We start from the raw sequence: 16,241 nt of genomic DNA, 5'->3' as shown, positions 1-16,241 counted from the left end.
ACACAAAATATTCATATCTGATAAGAACTATGGTGCCGTTGTTGCCTTGTCAACGGGGGCGTTATTTCACATAGATCTATACATTCTAAATGAGATAGCAGTGACAGCCGCTCTGGGAATTAAACCGGTAACAGTTAACTGTTGCTTCTAGATATTCTAGATCTATGTGGTCTCTGCAGCTGAAGCCCTGTCATGTGACACCAACTTGTCCAGCTCACACTTCCGCTACTGCGTGTAAAAAAAAGTTGAAGGAAATCTCGGAGAAGTTTGCCTCTGCAGGAACTTTTTGTGCTACGTAACACTTACACTTTCGTACGTTAATGTGCAGTTTTAAAAGCCGAATTCGCATTTAGTTATCGAGGCAAGTCTTGTTTCAACGCTGAGCATGTCGACGATCGCCTTGTACAATGACCAAGGAGGAGCGGAGGCTGCGGTGGAAGCGGGGCAGGAGAACTCCTCCAGTACCGGCGGAGCTGCCTTTGGACTCTTCAGCTCTGACTTTAAAAAGTAAGATAGCTTATCATGTGTTCCTTGTGCTGTCAAAAGTGTTATTTTGTGGTAAAGTTAGACGGTTGTAGTGAACTTTGTGATGCTAACTCCCTGTGTAGCTGACTTGAAAAGTAGCCCCCAGCATCATCAACAAGCTAGGCAGTGATGGCGACCGACTGTTAGCTTTATGCCATGGCACTGTTACATGTGACAAATACATCATTTTTATATGGCTTTTGTTTTTTTCCCGTCCCTACTGCTTTGCTTACTTTGACCACTTGTGGAGGAAAGTTTTTGGTTATTGACTTAAGTAGAATTACTAATACCACACTGTGAAATACCACCAAGTAAACAACTCGGGTTATCTTGTAAAACTGGTAAAAACATCTTTAAAACCCATACATTTCATTGAAGTGCAAGAGCTGAATGTATGTATTATCAGCAATATGTTCTCAAAGTATGACATGTAAATGAATGTGTGGAGTAAGCCCTGGTATACACACACACAAAAATAAAATAGTATCCATATATACAATTTGCAGTAATGAGTGGACTTGGAAAACAATTATATTGTAAAAGGTATAACCTCATTTAAACAACGACTAGTCTTCATGATAAGCTTCAGCAAACACATGTTTAACCAGTTTAACCAGTCTTTCATCATTACACAGTGTTTCATCAAATGTGTACAGATTTTCTTCAAAGTATAATTAAGGCTTCACTGAATGATTTACACTAGTGTACAGTGTTAATAAATGGACACACATATTGACAATCAAATTGAATGTGTACCCATCAATATTTTAAAACATCCTATTACTAAAACCATTCTGCACTGTATAAGCATAGAATGTGCCAACATGTAGATAACATATGGAAAGGATACTAAAACACTTAGTTTGCTTTCTGTTTAGAGGAGAAAAAAGGCATTGCAGTTGAACTTGAATAGTGTTGCCTGTTTGAGTTGTTATTCTGTAAACCACCTGTTTTATAGCTTTGCCAAGTCACGCTTTGTGCTTTATTAACTTGAACGGTTTGGGATACTTTCAGGAAACTTTTTAAATGGTCTGTACCTAAATGTACATATTCAGACTGTTTGCTACTATAATTTGTTAGACCTTTTTGGACATAATACACCAAATCAGTTTCTGATAGCTATGCAGGTGCCCATGGATGTCTGTTTTATTTCCAGGTGACAGTATTACATTCTTTAGAAAGACTTTGGGAAAGAAGTTTTCTAGTTTCTGTTTTAACTTCACGTCTCAGACTCACAGTTACTTTCTACATATAAGTAACCTTCCTCTTGTATAAAAGTGAAAATGGATTGTCAGCATGTTTTGAGTTTTATCTCAGAAACCTACCACTAGAGGGCAGCCAAACATCAATGGAACCTTGGTTTCTATTTGATTGTAAAGACGTTTTTCCTGCAGACCCTCTGATTTAATCCTCTATGGGTGAATGAGAAGCTTCACACGGCAACAGCCTGACAGTTGTAGAATTACGCTGCCTAGTCTTCTTGTTTTTAGCTGTCAGTATGAGCTTTCATTTGTTGATCCCAACAAGAAATGCTGTAACTAACCTTAAGTCATCAGAACAGTTGTTTGCGTATTCTCTTCAGCATTCAGGATTTTACCCATCATTAATGTCTTTTTGAATGACATTCTCTTGCCACAGTGTTACATGTTGCTTAGTGTGCTTAAGTGAACCTAAGCTGTCTCACATGACCATAGATCTACTCACTTAGGCAAGGCTAGGTCATAAATTCGCCTGCATGTAGGCCAAACTGGGAAGAGCAGAAAATGCATGAATGATGCTTTTGTCTGTGTGTCTGACCTAAGCCTGTGCGTGTCTGTCTGACCTAAGCCTGTGCATCCTAAGCTGTGTCCACATCAGTGTAGTACACAGGCTTTGTCTTACTCAGCATGTATGTTACATATTTGTCAATTCAAGTTAGCCCCATGAGTCGTTCTGCTAATGTTAAATCAAGTTATTTGAAATTCCTGAATGTTTGTCACGTGTGGGGGGCACAGCAGCATTCCTGCAGTGTTCTGTAGTGTTATAGTCCTCTTCTCACTGACTAAAGGCTCTATGAAAGGTTTTAGCCCGGCACAAATACATGTGACTTATTTATTATCTCTGACTAAAGAGAGATTTCGCTGCGGGCAAGTGGTTTGGTTGTATAAATGTGTTTAAATTATATGTTTTTGACCTACATTTAAAGTTAAGATTTTGGATCTTTTACTTTATTTTCAGAAAAGTTATTAGCTGTTAATAATGTCCTGATCAGGGCACATCTAGCACTCATTTTCCTCTTAAAAATACATATTTCTACCAAGAAACACTACAATTTCGATATTTTTCAGTGTAACATATGCTTTTTTTCCACATAATAAAAGCATACAGTTTTTTTATTTTAGAGTTTTATCTAGAAAGGCCTTATTTCATTGTAAAGCTCTTCTACCGTGAGGCCCTTGTGTCTTTTTTCAGATGCTATATCTGCTAGTGTTGATTTATTCAAAAGTCGTAAAGAGTCTTGTTTGTTTTGTCAACTACTGTGACCAGTGTCAAGAAAGATACTTTGAATTCAACATTGGTGAGAAGTCATAAACTATACTAACCACATTTGCTACAGCTACTAAATGGACCCTGTGTTGAGATTGTTTTGTCTGTTACAGATTGTCACTTTGAAAAGGAAATTGGCAGGGGTAGGGGGGGGGGTTACTTGTTTCTATTTTAGTTTAGGCTTAATATAGTAAAAACATTTATTAAGTTCATTTTATTTTTTCTACATGAATGGAGGAACACATGCAAAGGTTCAGAACATACATTTTCTCTGCCCCTTTTTAAGTCATTGTTAGTTAAATATAGCATGATAAAGTTCCCTTCAAGTTATTAGTTGTTTTATTATTTATTTGGCCAATTCAATTCATGGTCGAGATCAATGATAAAGTCATAAATGAATGTGAGCAGTTATTCGGGAAGCAACAATCTTTTTACAAAAGTAAGAAGTAGTGAAAAAGTGATTCTATTAGCTTGTGACTGGGGTTGTTGGTCCGTCAGTTTCTCCCAGAGAAAGTAAAGCACATTCTGAACCTTTCAAATCTTAAAGGGTATTTCCTGACATTCAGCTCGGTGCTGTTATCTTTCATGAAGGCCTGTCCTGTTGGCAGCGTATTGTATGTGCACTCACTCAGCGGTGTCGGGCTAAAGTTGACTATTGTGCAGTGGAGGTGATGAAAAGTAGCTCTGTTTACCCACCAGTGTAGATAAGGCCCTCCTTTTCCCCTGGAGGGAAGTGACCACAGTCCAACAGAGACACATACAGGCAGAGAGCAGGTGAGAGGTTTGAGAGGAAAATCCATGGAAAAGAAGGAAAGAGAAATTTAAGAGTGGACCCCAGCTGACCAGCAGGTAACTTTAGAAGAAACGTGGACTTCAGCAGAAGGAGAGAGATCTTTCCCAAGTTAGCAGGCACTACCCTCAAGCATGACTTGCCATTAGCGGAGCTGACGGGGCATCTTGTGACTTTTTTTGCCTATGAGAAGAGGAAGGGAGAAGTGAATGACAGGCACAAAGCCAGTGGAGCCTGAGCCGTCTCTCCACTCTCCCCAGCTTTGACAGTTATGAACAAGAACGAGTCAAGAAGACAACTGTAAATAAAGCCAGGGCACACAGCCTGAAGGAAAGTAATTACCACAGCTCCGTTTCACTCTTCAGTTACTTGAAATACAGTCAGTTGTGTGTGTGTGGACTCTATTCTTTGAGACAGCACACACACACACAGCGAGGGCTGGTTGTTGAGTGGACTCAAGTGACTGCCGTGGAGGAAAGCCGGCATGGATGTTGGTTTCTCTTCTCTGCGCTCGGAGGCAGTGGGAGCCATGAGGATGGCGCTGGTGTCGGCTGAGAACCTACAGCTCACTCTGAAGCCTGAGCCCAGTCAGGAAGAGCAGGCACTCACAAACAGCAAGGGTAGCATCAAGGAGACACACAAAGCCGGGTACTGTACAATCACAGACAGCCCTGTGACAGAGACATCTGTGTTTTTAGCTTCAATTAAAGGATGTTGTATGTTGTTGCATTGTTGTATTCTTACTAAATGGACTTTTTTATGTCCGTTTCAGAGAAAAAGGAAAATGGAAGGTGGGATGTATGCTTCTATTCAGTTTCAGAGTATTTTAGGAAAGATGTGACTTCATTCATTCATTTTTGACTGAAAATAGGCATACAGTAACATTTCCAGAACAAATCAGTTTTCTGCGCTCTCTTTGAAGTTCATGTTAGTTAACTTTATTATCCAGAGTTTTATTGAGTTCTAAGTATCTTATTCCGAGAAATACAAACCTATCCTTTATTTATTTTCTTTCACCTATTTGTATGAAAACAATAGCTACATTTTAATGTTAACTCTTGTACGGTTTTGTTGTTCTTGTTTTAGCTGAATAACTATTTTTGTGAATGACTTTCAGTGCCACAGTAACTAGACATTATCTCTAAGTGTTTGGCCTCTGTGTGTAACAAACAACCCGTGTTGCACAGGAACAATGTGTGTTAGCATTAGCCTATAATGAGCATCGTCAGATCTGATTGCAGAGACTTTTAGCAGAAATGAGATGAGCTAGTTGGCAAAGCTAATAGCAGCTAGCGTTGTGGACAACTATGCAATGTCTTTGGCTAAAGTTGATTTTTTTAGGTGCTTTTAACATTTGGGGGTAGGTTTATTGTGTGGCAACCAAAGATGAAATTGTATCTGTGTGTATTGCTAGATTATTCATTTACTGTTAGTCTCCTAAAGGGCAAATAATGTACATAATTGTTTGGCCTATAGGAGCAAATGTGACGGCTCACATGTTAACCCTGTAATCTGTGAAGCTGACACAGATGTTGTATATGTGTCTTCCACACCACCTTTGGTCAAGCTTTGACCCTTCAAGCTGATAAGTCAAGTCGTCTAGCAGTGTTTACTAGGCTTTTTCTAATTTGACCATAAAACGTGTAAATAACACTATTTTCTTTCCTAAGGAATGAAGACCTTAAAGAGATGTTGGAGAGCAACAAGGAGTCGCTCAAACTGGATGCCATGAAAAGGGTTGTTGGGGTGAGTCTTAGGGATTCACATGTATTCTTTTGAAATATGTGTGTGTGTCTTCTCTCAGGTGTTCAGTTTACTATCTGTGATAAGAAAGGTGGATAAAACTCTGTATTGTCTGATTTCTTTTTCAGCTAATTTCCAAAGGGAAAAATGCATCGGAGCTGTTTCCTGCTGTTGTGAAGAACGTTGCGAGTAAGAACATCGAGGTATGACCTTATATATCACAGAGCAAATTCCTCATCACTGTTTTCCTCTTTGCCAAAGTTGTTTTGTATGATTCATAAAATTCTCGTGTAACACAGCACGTTGGTGGGAACTTCCTCACCTCAATATTTCAACAGACACACTTGGTCAGATTAAGAGTAAAACCGACACATAAATACTTTACTTTTAAATACATTTTAAATAAAACAAATAAAGTCTCTTTTATGCAAGTTCAATAAAAATGTCTCTTTTATGCAATTTAATAATCAATGATATGCTCCACCATACATGTATGCAGCTCTAATAAAAAACTAAGAGATACTATACATCAACTGCATGCATGCGTTTACATTTTTTGGGCAGTTCCCCACAGGTTACCTCAATAAAAAAATGGCTGAATTAATTAATGAGAATGAATATATTACAAAACTAAAATAAAAGAGGGTATTACAAGTCTTTATAGTAGCTCAACTAGTGTTATCTATTTATCTTAAACAGTGGCAGCAGCAGCAGCAGCAGCGATTACAGATACTCTGTAAATACTGCACTAAACCACAGCAGAGTTGTGCACAGCCTCTCCCAGTGAATGACCAAACACTAAGCAACAGCTCAAGAGGGGTTCCCATGCCCGTAGCCTGTGAATATTGATTAGCAGCAGCATTATAATCAGGTAGCACGAGGGGCAGCATGCTAGAAGTGCTGCTCGGAGCCCGGCGCTGTGCAAGGCATGCAGCCCAAAGCAGCTCGTGGTAAGGTGGGGGAGCAGGTGGGAGGATGTAATTGGCAGTAGAGAGCCCACAGTCACGTCTCCTCTCTCCACCCTTCGTACACACCAGCTGCTAAGGTAGTGCTGTTTCTTCCACACTTTACTCACCTACAGTATGTCTCTCTAAAACGCCCTCATCCCTTCTCCTTGTCACTGTGAGCTGCCATTGATCCCTGCTAATTAGAGATCAGCGCAAGAGCATGCAACTTATCGACAGTGTTGCGTGATTTAATATTAGTGCGCTTAATTTGCTTTAATTATTGCTGCACTTCAGTTAAAAAACACACTTCATACATGCTTGTAGCTTTCTTTGGCATGCTTGTTTCAGTCTTTCATGTCATGCAGAGACATTTTAAAACCAGTTATTTCTTTGTGTGATCTAACTAATATTATTTAAGGCGGAAACACAGAACTAATTGTATAATATACATACATACCACATAAAGGAACATACAGACAACCCCCTTACAAATAAACTAACAAAAAACAAAAATGTCATAAGATAAACACCCCCTAAAAACCAAATTCTTAAGAAATTAAATGTCCTTTGACGCTGAGCAAGTTTTAGAGCCCTTAATCGCAGACTTAACGGTTCAAAATGAGATCAGCCGTGAGCTTTGTGGCCAACAAAACCAGATCCTGGAGGGCAGATGGGTTGCGTCTGCTTTTATAGTGAGTAATGCCATTAATTCCAGCAGTAATGACCAGAACGATGATTGAGAACTGTGCTGCACTGCTGCAAGTCAATACTCACTGCATTAGGAGGCATGGTGCTGATTACCGATTAAACTCTTGCCGATTGTACCTGAAATGTAACCTTACCCATGACCTCAACCTTAAATCAGTTCCTAAATGAAATTATAAATAGATTCTGGATTAAATCCTAATTTTTCCTAATTTCTATTATCCCAGTTCCTGTAGTTATGATCCCACAGGCGTATAGAAATCAGCTCTGTTAGTCTTTTTCTCTGAATTAGCAGATGAGGAACCTTTGGCCTGAAGTTAAACTTGTCAGAAAACTGGACAAATATTATCTCAGGCTTTCCTGTGAAAGAAGAAGAGGCATGGAAGCCAAAACACAAGAAGGGGGCGCAAATAATTCAATAGCCATTTCTGAAAGGGAACACAAATTCATAGCCTCCTTCTCTGCCTGAAACAACACTGAAGCAAATCTGCTGCTGGAGATATCAAGACAGGAACACTTTCTGTACCATCTTTCCACCCTTTGAAATACTTAACTCAAACACAAACAAACTGAGCCCCATGCTTTCATTCATTATTGTTCATTGTATTCCTTTGATAGCTGCAGTTATAGATTGTAAACACACATCACGTCCTTTCACATAACCCTTCTAAAGTTTTATATCACAGCTGGTTTCCTCGTTTTTTTTTAAAACCCAAGTGCTGCATTAATTCCCCTTTACAGCTGTTAATTGATTGCTGTTTTATTTAATTGTCCTTCGCAGCTTAAGAAGCTTGTGTATGTGTACCTGGTGAGGTATGCAGAGGAGCAGCAGGACCTGGCTCTGCTCTCCATCAGCACCTTCCAGCGGGCCCTCAAGGTAACATTTATACCCCTCGACTTTCTATATTTATTATTCCCAACACTGTGAAAAGCTGCTATATTTGAGTATAGATACAGGCTTGGAAAAACTGATATTATTTATCATTTAGAAAAAATGTATGTTATCTAGTGTGTGTTTCTCTTGTATATTGACTGCGTATTTTCTGGCCTTTGTACCCTAATAGCTGCAATGTTAACATATTGTTTTGTTAGATTTGACATTAGAGGTGCAACTAACGAGTATCTTCCTTTTAGATAAATCTCCAGATTATTTCCTCAATTAATGGTTAGGTCTATAAAATGTCAGAAACTAGTTAAAAATGTCTAACTCAGTTCCTCAAAGTCCAATATGATGCCTTTTAAATGTCTTGTTTTGTCGGTCTGAAAACCCAAAATAATCGGTTTAATATCATATAAAACAAAACAAATCTCCACATTTAAGCAATTTTCTGCCAATTTTGGATGAAAAATTGATTTAAATAAATATCATTTTGTAATAGTTGGTGATAATTTGTCTGTTATGTAATCAAACGATTGGCGATGCTCTATCTGCCATTAGTGTTGTTTCTTCATTATCTCCACCAGCTTACCAACATTTATTTGTAGGCCAAACTGACAGATCTTTTTCTGTATCTCTTTGCCAGGACCCAAACCAGTTCATCCGGGGCAGTGCGCTGAGAGTTCTGTCCAGTATCCGGGTCCCCATTATTGTCCCCATCATGATGCTGGCCATCAAAGAGGCGGCAGCTGACCTGTCCCCGTACGTCAGGAAGACATCGGCCCACGCTATCCAGAAACTCTACAGGTACACTTCTGTGCTTCTGATGTGTTTGTAAATATTAAGGCTGCAACTCAAGCTGCAGGTGGAGCCAGTATCTGCTCCTTACCTTGACTGGCTCTCCTTACCTCTACTTTCTGAGCAGTTAATACAGAAATGTTGGGTAATGTTGATATAAGGAGGTTTTTCTTGCAGTTATCTACTCTTATCAGCTGAGTCTTTCTGCGATTGGCATGAATCAAAGAATGAATGAGGACTTAACATTTGAGCAAAGTAGTAAAACTCAACTTTAGCCCCATAGCCCCCGCCTGCGGAAACTCAGCTAACTGACGATATGAACAATTTTTACCGAAACAAAACACAACTCTAACGCCAACTAACGCCAAGCGTTTTTTAAACTATTTTTGTATTTACTATTTACTATTTACTTGCACTATATTTCTGTTTATCTGTTTTATTGTGTTGCACTGTTGGAGGAGCCTGTGACCTAAGATTCTCATCGTCATAACTACACTGTAGCTATGTTCGTATGACAAAATAAAAACCTTGAACCATGAAGCGTCTGAATTAGCACTAAGTGAAAGAATGCTAATGCACTTGGCACATAACTCACGGTAGAAACATTTTATACTTCATCGGATCTGCACAAACTAGATATCATAATGAAAGCTGAGCTTCCACAGATTCCAATGGTATAAGTATCATCACTGTGCGACCAAACCTCAGGGCAGCGAAGTCAAGCAAAGACAACACACAACTTCACTTTACGGGGCCAAAACGGCAAATACGTCTTACCTTTGCTGCTTTCTGATCAAAAGTTGTGTTCAATGGCAAACGCTGCTGAAGGTTAATCCAATGTCTCTGTGTCACTTTCAAATGATTACTGATAATCCATCATCATATTTATGTCAATAAGAGTAGTTTTCATATATAGCTGCTATGAGAGCTAAGAGAGTGTATGAGAGCTTCCGGTTTTGGGCATGCTGGCTGCGCATCACTCTCATTCACCAATGGTAATGTTTCGATGGATTTAGGAACTCCCTCCCGATTCTATTGGCTCTAACGGTTCAAAAGAGGTGTCAATCATCAAAATCGACCGATGGGTTCCAGAGATTATAACAATAGGTGCAGATTTCTTATATGCCAACTAACTGGTAGACCAACTTGTTACAGCAGTGTCTGTTACATAGGAATCATTGAATAGTACTGGTCAGTCACAGTCTAGATCATTGTCAGCTGATGTGACACCCAGACACCGAAGTATTCAGAGCACACAGAGGGGACGTCATTTAATTTGTAAGTCCATCAAGTTTTCATGTTATGTGAATAATTGCCATTCCTTAGTTGACAATATCTCTCTCTCTCTCTCTATCTCTCTCTCTCTCTCTCTCTCTCTCTCTCTCTCTCTCGCTATCTCTCTCTCTCTCGCTCTCTCTCTCTCTCTCTCTCTCTCTCTCTCTCTCTCTCTCTCTCTCTCTCTCTCCCCCTCCCCCCCTCAGCCTGGATCCAGACCAGAAGGAGCAGCTGATCGAAGTGATAGAGAAACTATTGAAAGACAAAAGCACAGTAAGTACAAAGTGAGAGCTTTACAGTAAATGTCCCATGATGAAAAGCGCAGACCACTGGAGGGCGCCCCAGTCAAGCAGTTCTCCTCTCAGCTCTCCATCCCACAGCTCATTCGGCAATGCCATGGTTTGTTAACACCCACTTAAACCCACACATCTTCAGATGCTCCTTGTTAAGTGTCCATTTGGAAGGAATCTTCGCACTGATGCTAGTGTCAGCTTAATTTTCTCAAAGGCCAACTTCTTCTCTTTTTCCCCCCCAAAATGGACCGTAAATGAGTCGGAGTCTAAAATGTGGTGTTTAGGCCGGTCACAGACAGACAACACAGGCAGCCCATTATAAGTCAGCATGCAGCACATTAATTTGAGGAGGTCACAGTGAATACTAAGGGTGTTTAAATGCCAATTTCATATATGTAGACATTGGCTACAGAATGCAGAGGGTTTGTACGTGCGAGTCATCCACAGTTTGTCGTGTTTATGTATTCATAGCGTATACCTATCATTATACAAACAAAACAAGGCAGCTTAGGCCAAGGGGGGATGGAAAGCCCAGTACCAGATGCATAGCATATTTAGCCCCGGACGCTAACGAAGACAGATGACTTCTCCCCCGTTGGAGCCCACATTGTGAGGCTGGGGACAGGGAGAGAGGGCACTATCATCACACAGATGCACGAGCACTATCAGTCGCTGATGAATGGGGGGAAATCTAAACATAGTGAATACGTAATGGCTTTCTAGCTATGCATTTTTAAAATGCTAAGTCGCTACGATGAAGAATTTAGAAGTCCCACAACAATGGTCAGTCCTCTTGCCATTTATCAAAGGCTGAACATGTCGATGGGTCACAGATTTGACTTGTATATGTTCAGTTCACCAGTCATGAGGAGAACTGCGCTGCCTAGGAAAGTGGTTGTAAAATGTCTTCCGTAGCTCTGCAGGAGTTTTGTCCACTCTGAGAGAATATCCCCTGATGATGTCATGATGGTTATTTGAGCTTGGAAACTACACATTTTTTACAGCAAGCTACAGTATATGTTGAGTGTCATGTTTGAAAGATAGCGAAATTGCAAAGCAGGGATTGAAGCATTAAACCTTATCCTATATACAGTACCATTCCAGCAAAACAACTGCACCACACTTTCATTTTACATTTGAACATGTTTTTTTCTTCTTATTTCGTTTTTTGACAATCACCGAACTTGCTTTTTATTTTTGTATCTTTACCAAACACCGATGCAAATTCCTTGTGTATAAAAATGTACTAATTCTGTGAGTTTTTGCCTTTTTTGTGTGAAAATGACTCACACCTACAAGCAATTTACACTGTAGTGTCTGCATAGCTTACTTCATGTTTTAGATACTGGGTAACGACACTACTTCTACCGCTTTCTATACTGTAGCAGAAAAAGCGTAGCTAATTCTGTTAATGATTGTTTGGTTCCATCAAGTGTCCTAATCCTAATGTTATTAATTACACCTGCTTGTCCTGCTCTAAAAAGAATGCTGTAAAAGCTTTATTGCCACCTTAATGTATCAGTTCATCACCCATATTTCCAGACATCTAATACAGAGTTATGTGTTAGTGGATCGATTTAACTGCAAATAAGTGAATTAATTTAGGAAACTGGTATTTAGCTGATGTCAGTGTGCTGCCTGTAGCGCACGGAAACATTTGCTTATTGTTCCAGTGTGTTTCTGTCCGGGCCTCCTGACATTTACCTTTACAGATGTGCCTGTTTGGTTAAATGGCTGTGACACGCGGCGGCCTGCTTATAGGCAGGATGGTTTAAAGAGAAAATGGGAAGGGCCCGATGACAGAGACAACATAGGAGTTTGTGCAGCTGTTTTACCGTGATGGATCTATTATCCAGCCATTACAAGATAAATGATCGATCCCTCCCACCACCCCCGCCCCCCTGCACCCTCGGCAAAATTGAAATGAGAACAGAAAGGAGGGTGAAGGGGGGGGGGGGGGGGCTATGATAAGGGGCTAGGTGTGATGCCCATTAATTTAAGAGGGGAAAAAAGTAGGGAGGAAGGAGAGGAGCGAGGGAAGGGAAGGGAGGATAGGCCGACCCCACACCGGGCCATCAATCAAAAAGCCGCACGTTGTCTCTGGCGTGATGACCCAGCACTCTCTGCCTCCCTGGCACCCTAATTAGAATTCATAGCAAAATAGATGCAAGGAAACGGTTTGGGCCCCTTCATAATTTTATAGGAAATTTATTGTTATTAGAAGAACCATTTGCTTAGTGTGATTTTTCCATTACCGGCTTGTCACGCAGGCTAGATAATACGGTCGAGGAGGGGGGAGGCGGCGTATGAACTCCATAGATTGGGGTGTCAGTTTTGTTGATGGTGCATGTAGTTTACCTTGGAGCTGTGTCTAATGGGGGAAGCTGGTGGAGAATGCACAAAGCCTTGCAGCAGGATCCACATGCTCAGAAACACTGCTGCCTGTAATAGCCTCAGAGACAGGAGAGGCCTTGGGAGAATACCAGGGGAGAAAAATACATGCTGAATTTACTTTATGTATTCTAATTGACAGCTTTGAGTGTGTTTATTGGCAGATATATTAACTAAAAACACCAGCTTTACTTCAAGCTACTGCAAAGCCACTTTAACATAGATATGTAAAGTCATGATTTTGTTTAGTCTATACACTGGTAACTGTGAACATTTGTCATTGGAACTACTTCCTATTACTCCCTATTAGGCCTGCAAATAATGATTATTGTCAATTTTCCACCTCCTTAATATTTCTAAATGAATCATTCGTCTATCAAATGTAGGAAATATTGAATAATGTACATCTCAGTTTCCTAAAGTCCAATGTGATGCTTTTTAAATGTGGTCGTTTTTTCAGTCAAAACCCCAAAGATATTCTATTTCATATCTAAAACGTAAAACAATCGTGAAATTTCATTTTTAAATGCTGCAAACTGTACAGAAAATGTATTTATTATTGATCATTTGTTTCTCCTATTAATAGACTAATCCATACTGCTGTAGTTACCATAAAAACAGTTTATATCACGTTTTGTGGATTATCAAGAATGATTATATAAATTGGATGTCTAGGCTTTCGTAAATAAGCTCTCAATTGCCAGTTTATTAGCTATATAGTTTGCTAAAACGAATGCAGTCTATTAAAACAACACATCGTTTTCAGTAAGGTAATAATGCTTCTGTTTGTTGAAGTCGTTTAGATATGTGCTGATCAAATCATTTGATCATTTGAAGGATATAGTGTTGATTTAATCTGTATTGCACACACAAAAACGGAGGTATTGTCTGTTATATAACCTGTTATTGTTGATATAAATAGGTTGGACATAATATTAGAAACAGCTCTCCGTATAATGCAACATAACTCAAGAGCACCATCAACTGCAGCCTCCAAAATGATCATACAGCTGAATCTACACCTCCTTTATCTTTATCATAAGATGCATTTTCATGCCAGACTGTTGGTATTACGCTAGCTTGATCATGTTATTACACTTACTGGATCTACCTGCACGTTTCACTGTTTAAATGTAACTAGAATTGATGTGGGTTGTTCTATATATTTAACTTCATACATCAGTGCGATGCCATAAAAAGCAGTTGTTTGATCCTGCAGTGATCCATTCATCAGTATTAGTGTGTAGATGTCAGAAACGCTAATCATCACTCGGATTTAAGGTCCAGATTTCTCTGAGAATATACAGACGGCAGCCGTGCACACACACACATATCATACACACACTCACACACAATCAATGCAGGCTCATGACAATGCTGATGGGTAAATGCACCGGGTTCCCACAGGGCCACCGGGGCCAGAAGGCTTTAATTGGGAAGACCAGATTCTGCTGCCTCTCTCTTCTTCTCCACCCTCGCCTGCCCATGATAATGCTGTTTGCATATTAATACACCGCCATGTCACTCACTCAGTCTCACAGGCAGTCAGTGAAGCCAGCACGCAGTTGGGTGGTGGGGGGGGCAGCCAAATGGGTTAAAAAAATATAAATACATTTTCTCTCTCAGCTGCTGCTTCCTCCTTGTCCGCCTTTCTCTGTAAATTGAACATAAAGTGGGTTTTGTATGTGAGAAAATGTTAATTCATGGGGAAAATAGGTCTCATTGATGGATTTATTTCACAGGCTTGAGTCAAATAAATGAGTTAAAAATTCAAGTGCAAACCTTCTTTCCTTCTAATTATCAACTACTCAGAGGCTGAACTGTGTGTATTGTAATGAATGTGGTTTAAATTAGCCTTATTCTTTTTTAAAGAGGAATTATCGTGTTTTTTCTTCTTCCAGGGTCATATCTGTTAACCAGTCTTTATTTCTCTAGAGTCTTTAAATTACCACTTAGTTAGAGTTAAAGTATTTGTTCAATTTGTCTGCTACATATCCTCTCAACTTCCATTAACTCCAATGCTAATACTGGAGAGGAATACATACAAAACAACAGCATTTCCCTCATGAGTTGTTTATTTTTTCTTGTTCTTCTACTTGTCTCCGTTCCTTTCTGTAGCTGGTTGCCGGCAGTGTGGTGATGGCTTTTGAGGAGGTGTGTCCGGATCGCATTGACCTGATCCATAAGAACTACAGGAAGCTGTGTAACCTGTTGGTGGATGTGGAGGAGTGGGGCCAGGTGGTCATCATCTCCATGCTGACGCGCTACGCCAGGACGCAGTTCACCAGTCCCTGGAAGGAGGTGAGGCACTCATCACCTGAGGAAGTGGCATTCACAATATACTTACTTGTGTGTTTATCTACTTTCAGGAAATAGTCATCAACATATGCACTATATCCTCTTGTTTGAATAATGTTTGCTGAAAACTAAAGTGACCAGCTGTTTGAAGAAACTACTAAAATGACATCTTCAAGACAAGCTGGGAATTTCCAAAAGTATTTAGAGAATAGCACCTCCCTTATCCAATTTAAAGTATAATTATGTAAATGTTTATTCTGCCACACAAATCTGGGGGAAAGTCAAGATTTGAGTTAAACTTCTGTATTTAGATTTAAAATATATGGTATTTAAATGATTTTTTTTACAAACAACATTTTTGAATGTTAAATACATTCAGATATTATCTGCACAAAAATGATTTCTGGGTAAATGTCAAATGGCTCCTCTATAGAAGTGAAGTTAAAAGAATAATTAATGATTGTAGCACTGGAAAAAAAAAGGTTACTATAAGAGAAGTACTGTCAATATAAAACTCAATTTGCTCAATCCACTTTGAAGTTCGGGCAATTGTATCTCACAATAATCCTCTGAAAAACATTGTGCTTTAGTGTAATGTTTGTGCTGTCTGTGTTTCAGGGTGCCATATTTGATGAGAACAATGATAAGGCGTTCTATGACTCTGATTCTGAGGAGAAAAAAGACACGACGGAGGCCAAGCCTTACATCATGGATCCAGATCACAGACTGCTGCTGAGGAACACCAAACCTCTGCTGCAGAGCAGGAACACTGCTGTGAGTGAGCTGGACACTTAAACACACATATACAGCCAAATTCAAGTAGTGTGTAAATGTGTGTGCTGCTTAAACCTGGATGAAGGTTTCTGAGTGCTTCCTCTTCTCGTATCTCAACACGGGCTTAAGATAAAAGCTACTCTATAGTCTTATACTGTATAGATGAACACACACTTTTAAATTCATTTCCCAGCAGTAATGCATTTCAAAATACCTTTTCTTCCACAAATACAACACCGACCCTAGAAACAAAACACCAGATCACACACACGCACACGCACACGCACACGCACACGCAC

At 39.7% G+C, this 16,241-nt stretch overlaps 1 protein-coding gene across 2 annotated transcripts in view; it reads left to right on the top strand.

Moving 5' to 3' along the window:
* The first annotated feature begins 215 nt into the window (after positions 1–215).
* The window catches only part of ap3b1a (adaptor related protein complex 3 subunit beta 1a), a 47,627-nt gene continuing 31,601 nt past the window's right edge, over positions 216–16,241 (top strand). Inside the window, exons 1-8 of one of the 2 annotated variants that reach the window (XM_034123143.1) lie at positions 216–507; positions 5,512–5,587; positions 5,713–5,787; positions 8,018–8,113; positions 8,760–8,920; positions 10,393–10,459; positions 14,989–15,171; positions 15,787–15,942. In XM_034123143.1, the coding sequence (XP_033979034.1) occupies positions 386–507; positions 5,512–5,587; positions 5,713–5,787; positions 8,018–8,113; positions 8,760–8,920; positions 10,393–10,459; positions 14,989–15,171; positions 15,787–15,942 (936 nt within the window). In that variant the 5' untranslated portion in view covers positions 216–385. Of the gene's footprint in view, positions 508–3,865; positions 4,490–5,511; positions 5,588–5,712; positions 5,788–8,017; positions 8,114–8,759; positions 8,921–10,392; positions 10,460–14,988; positions 15,172–15,786; positions 15,943–16,241 lie in introns of those variants that run through there. The other variant, XM_034123142.1, reaches the window with a different exon arrangement.

This window comes from Trematomus bernacchii, unplaced genomic scaffold, assembly GCF_902827165.1.
Source record: "Trematomus bernacchii unplaced genomic scaffold, fTreBer1.1, whole genome shotgun sequence".
NCBI classification, from domain to species: domain Eukaryota; kingdom Metazoa; phylum Chordata; class Actinopteri; order Perciformes; family Nototheniidae; genus Trematomus; species Trematomus bernacchii.
This window is presented reverse-complemented; position numbering and strand designations above follow the sequence as displayed.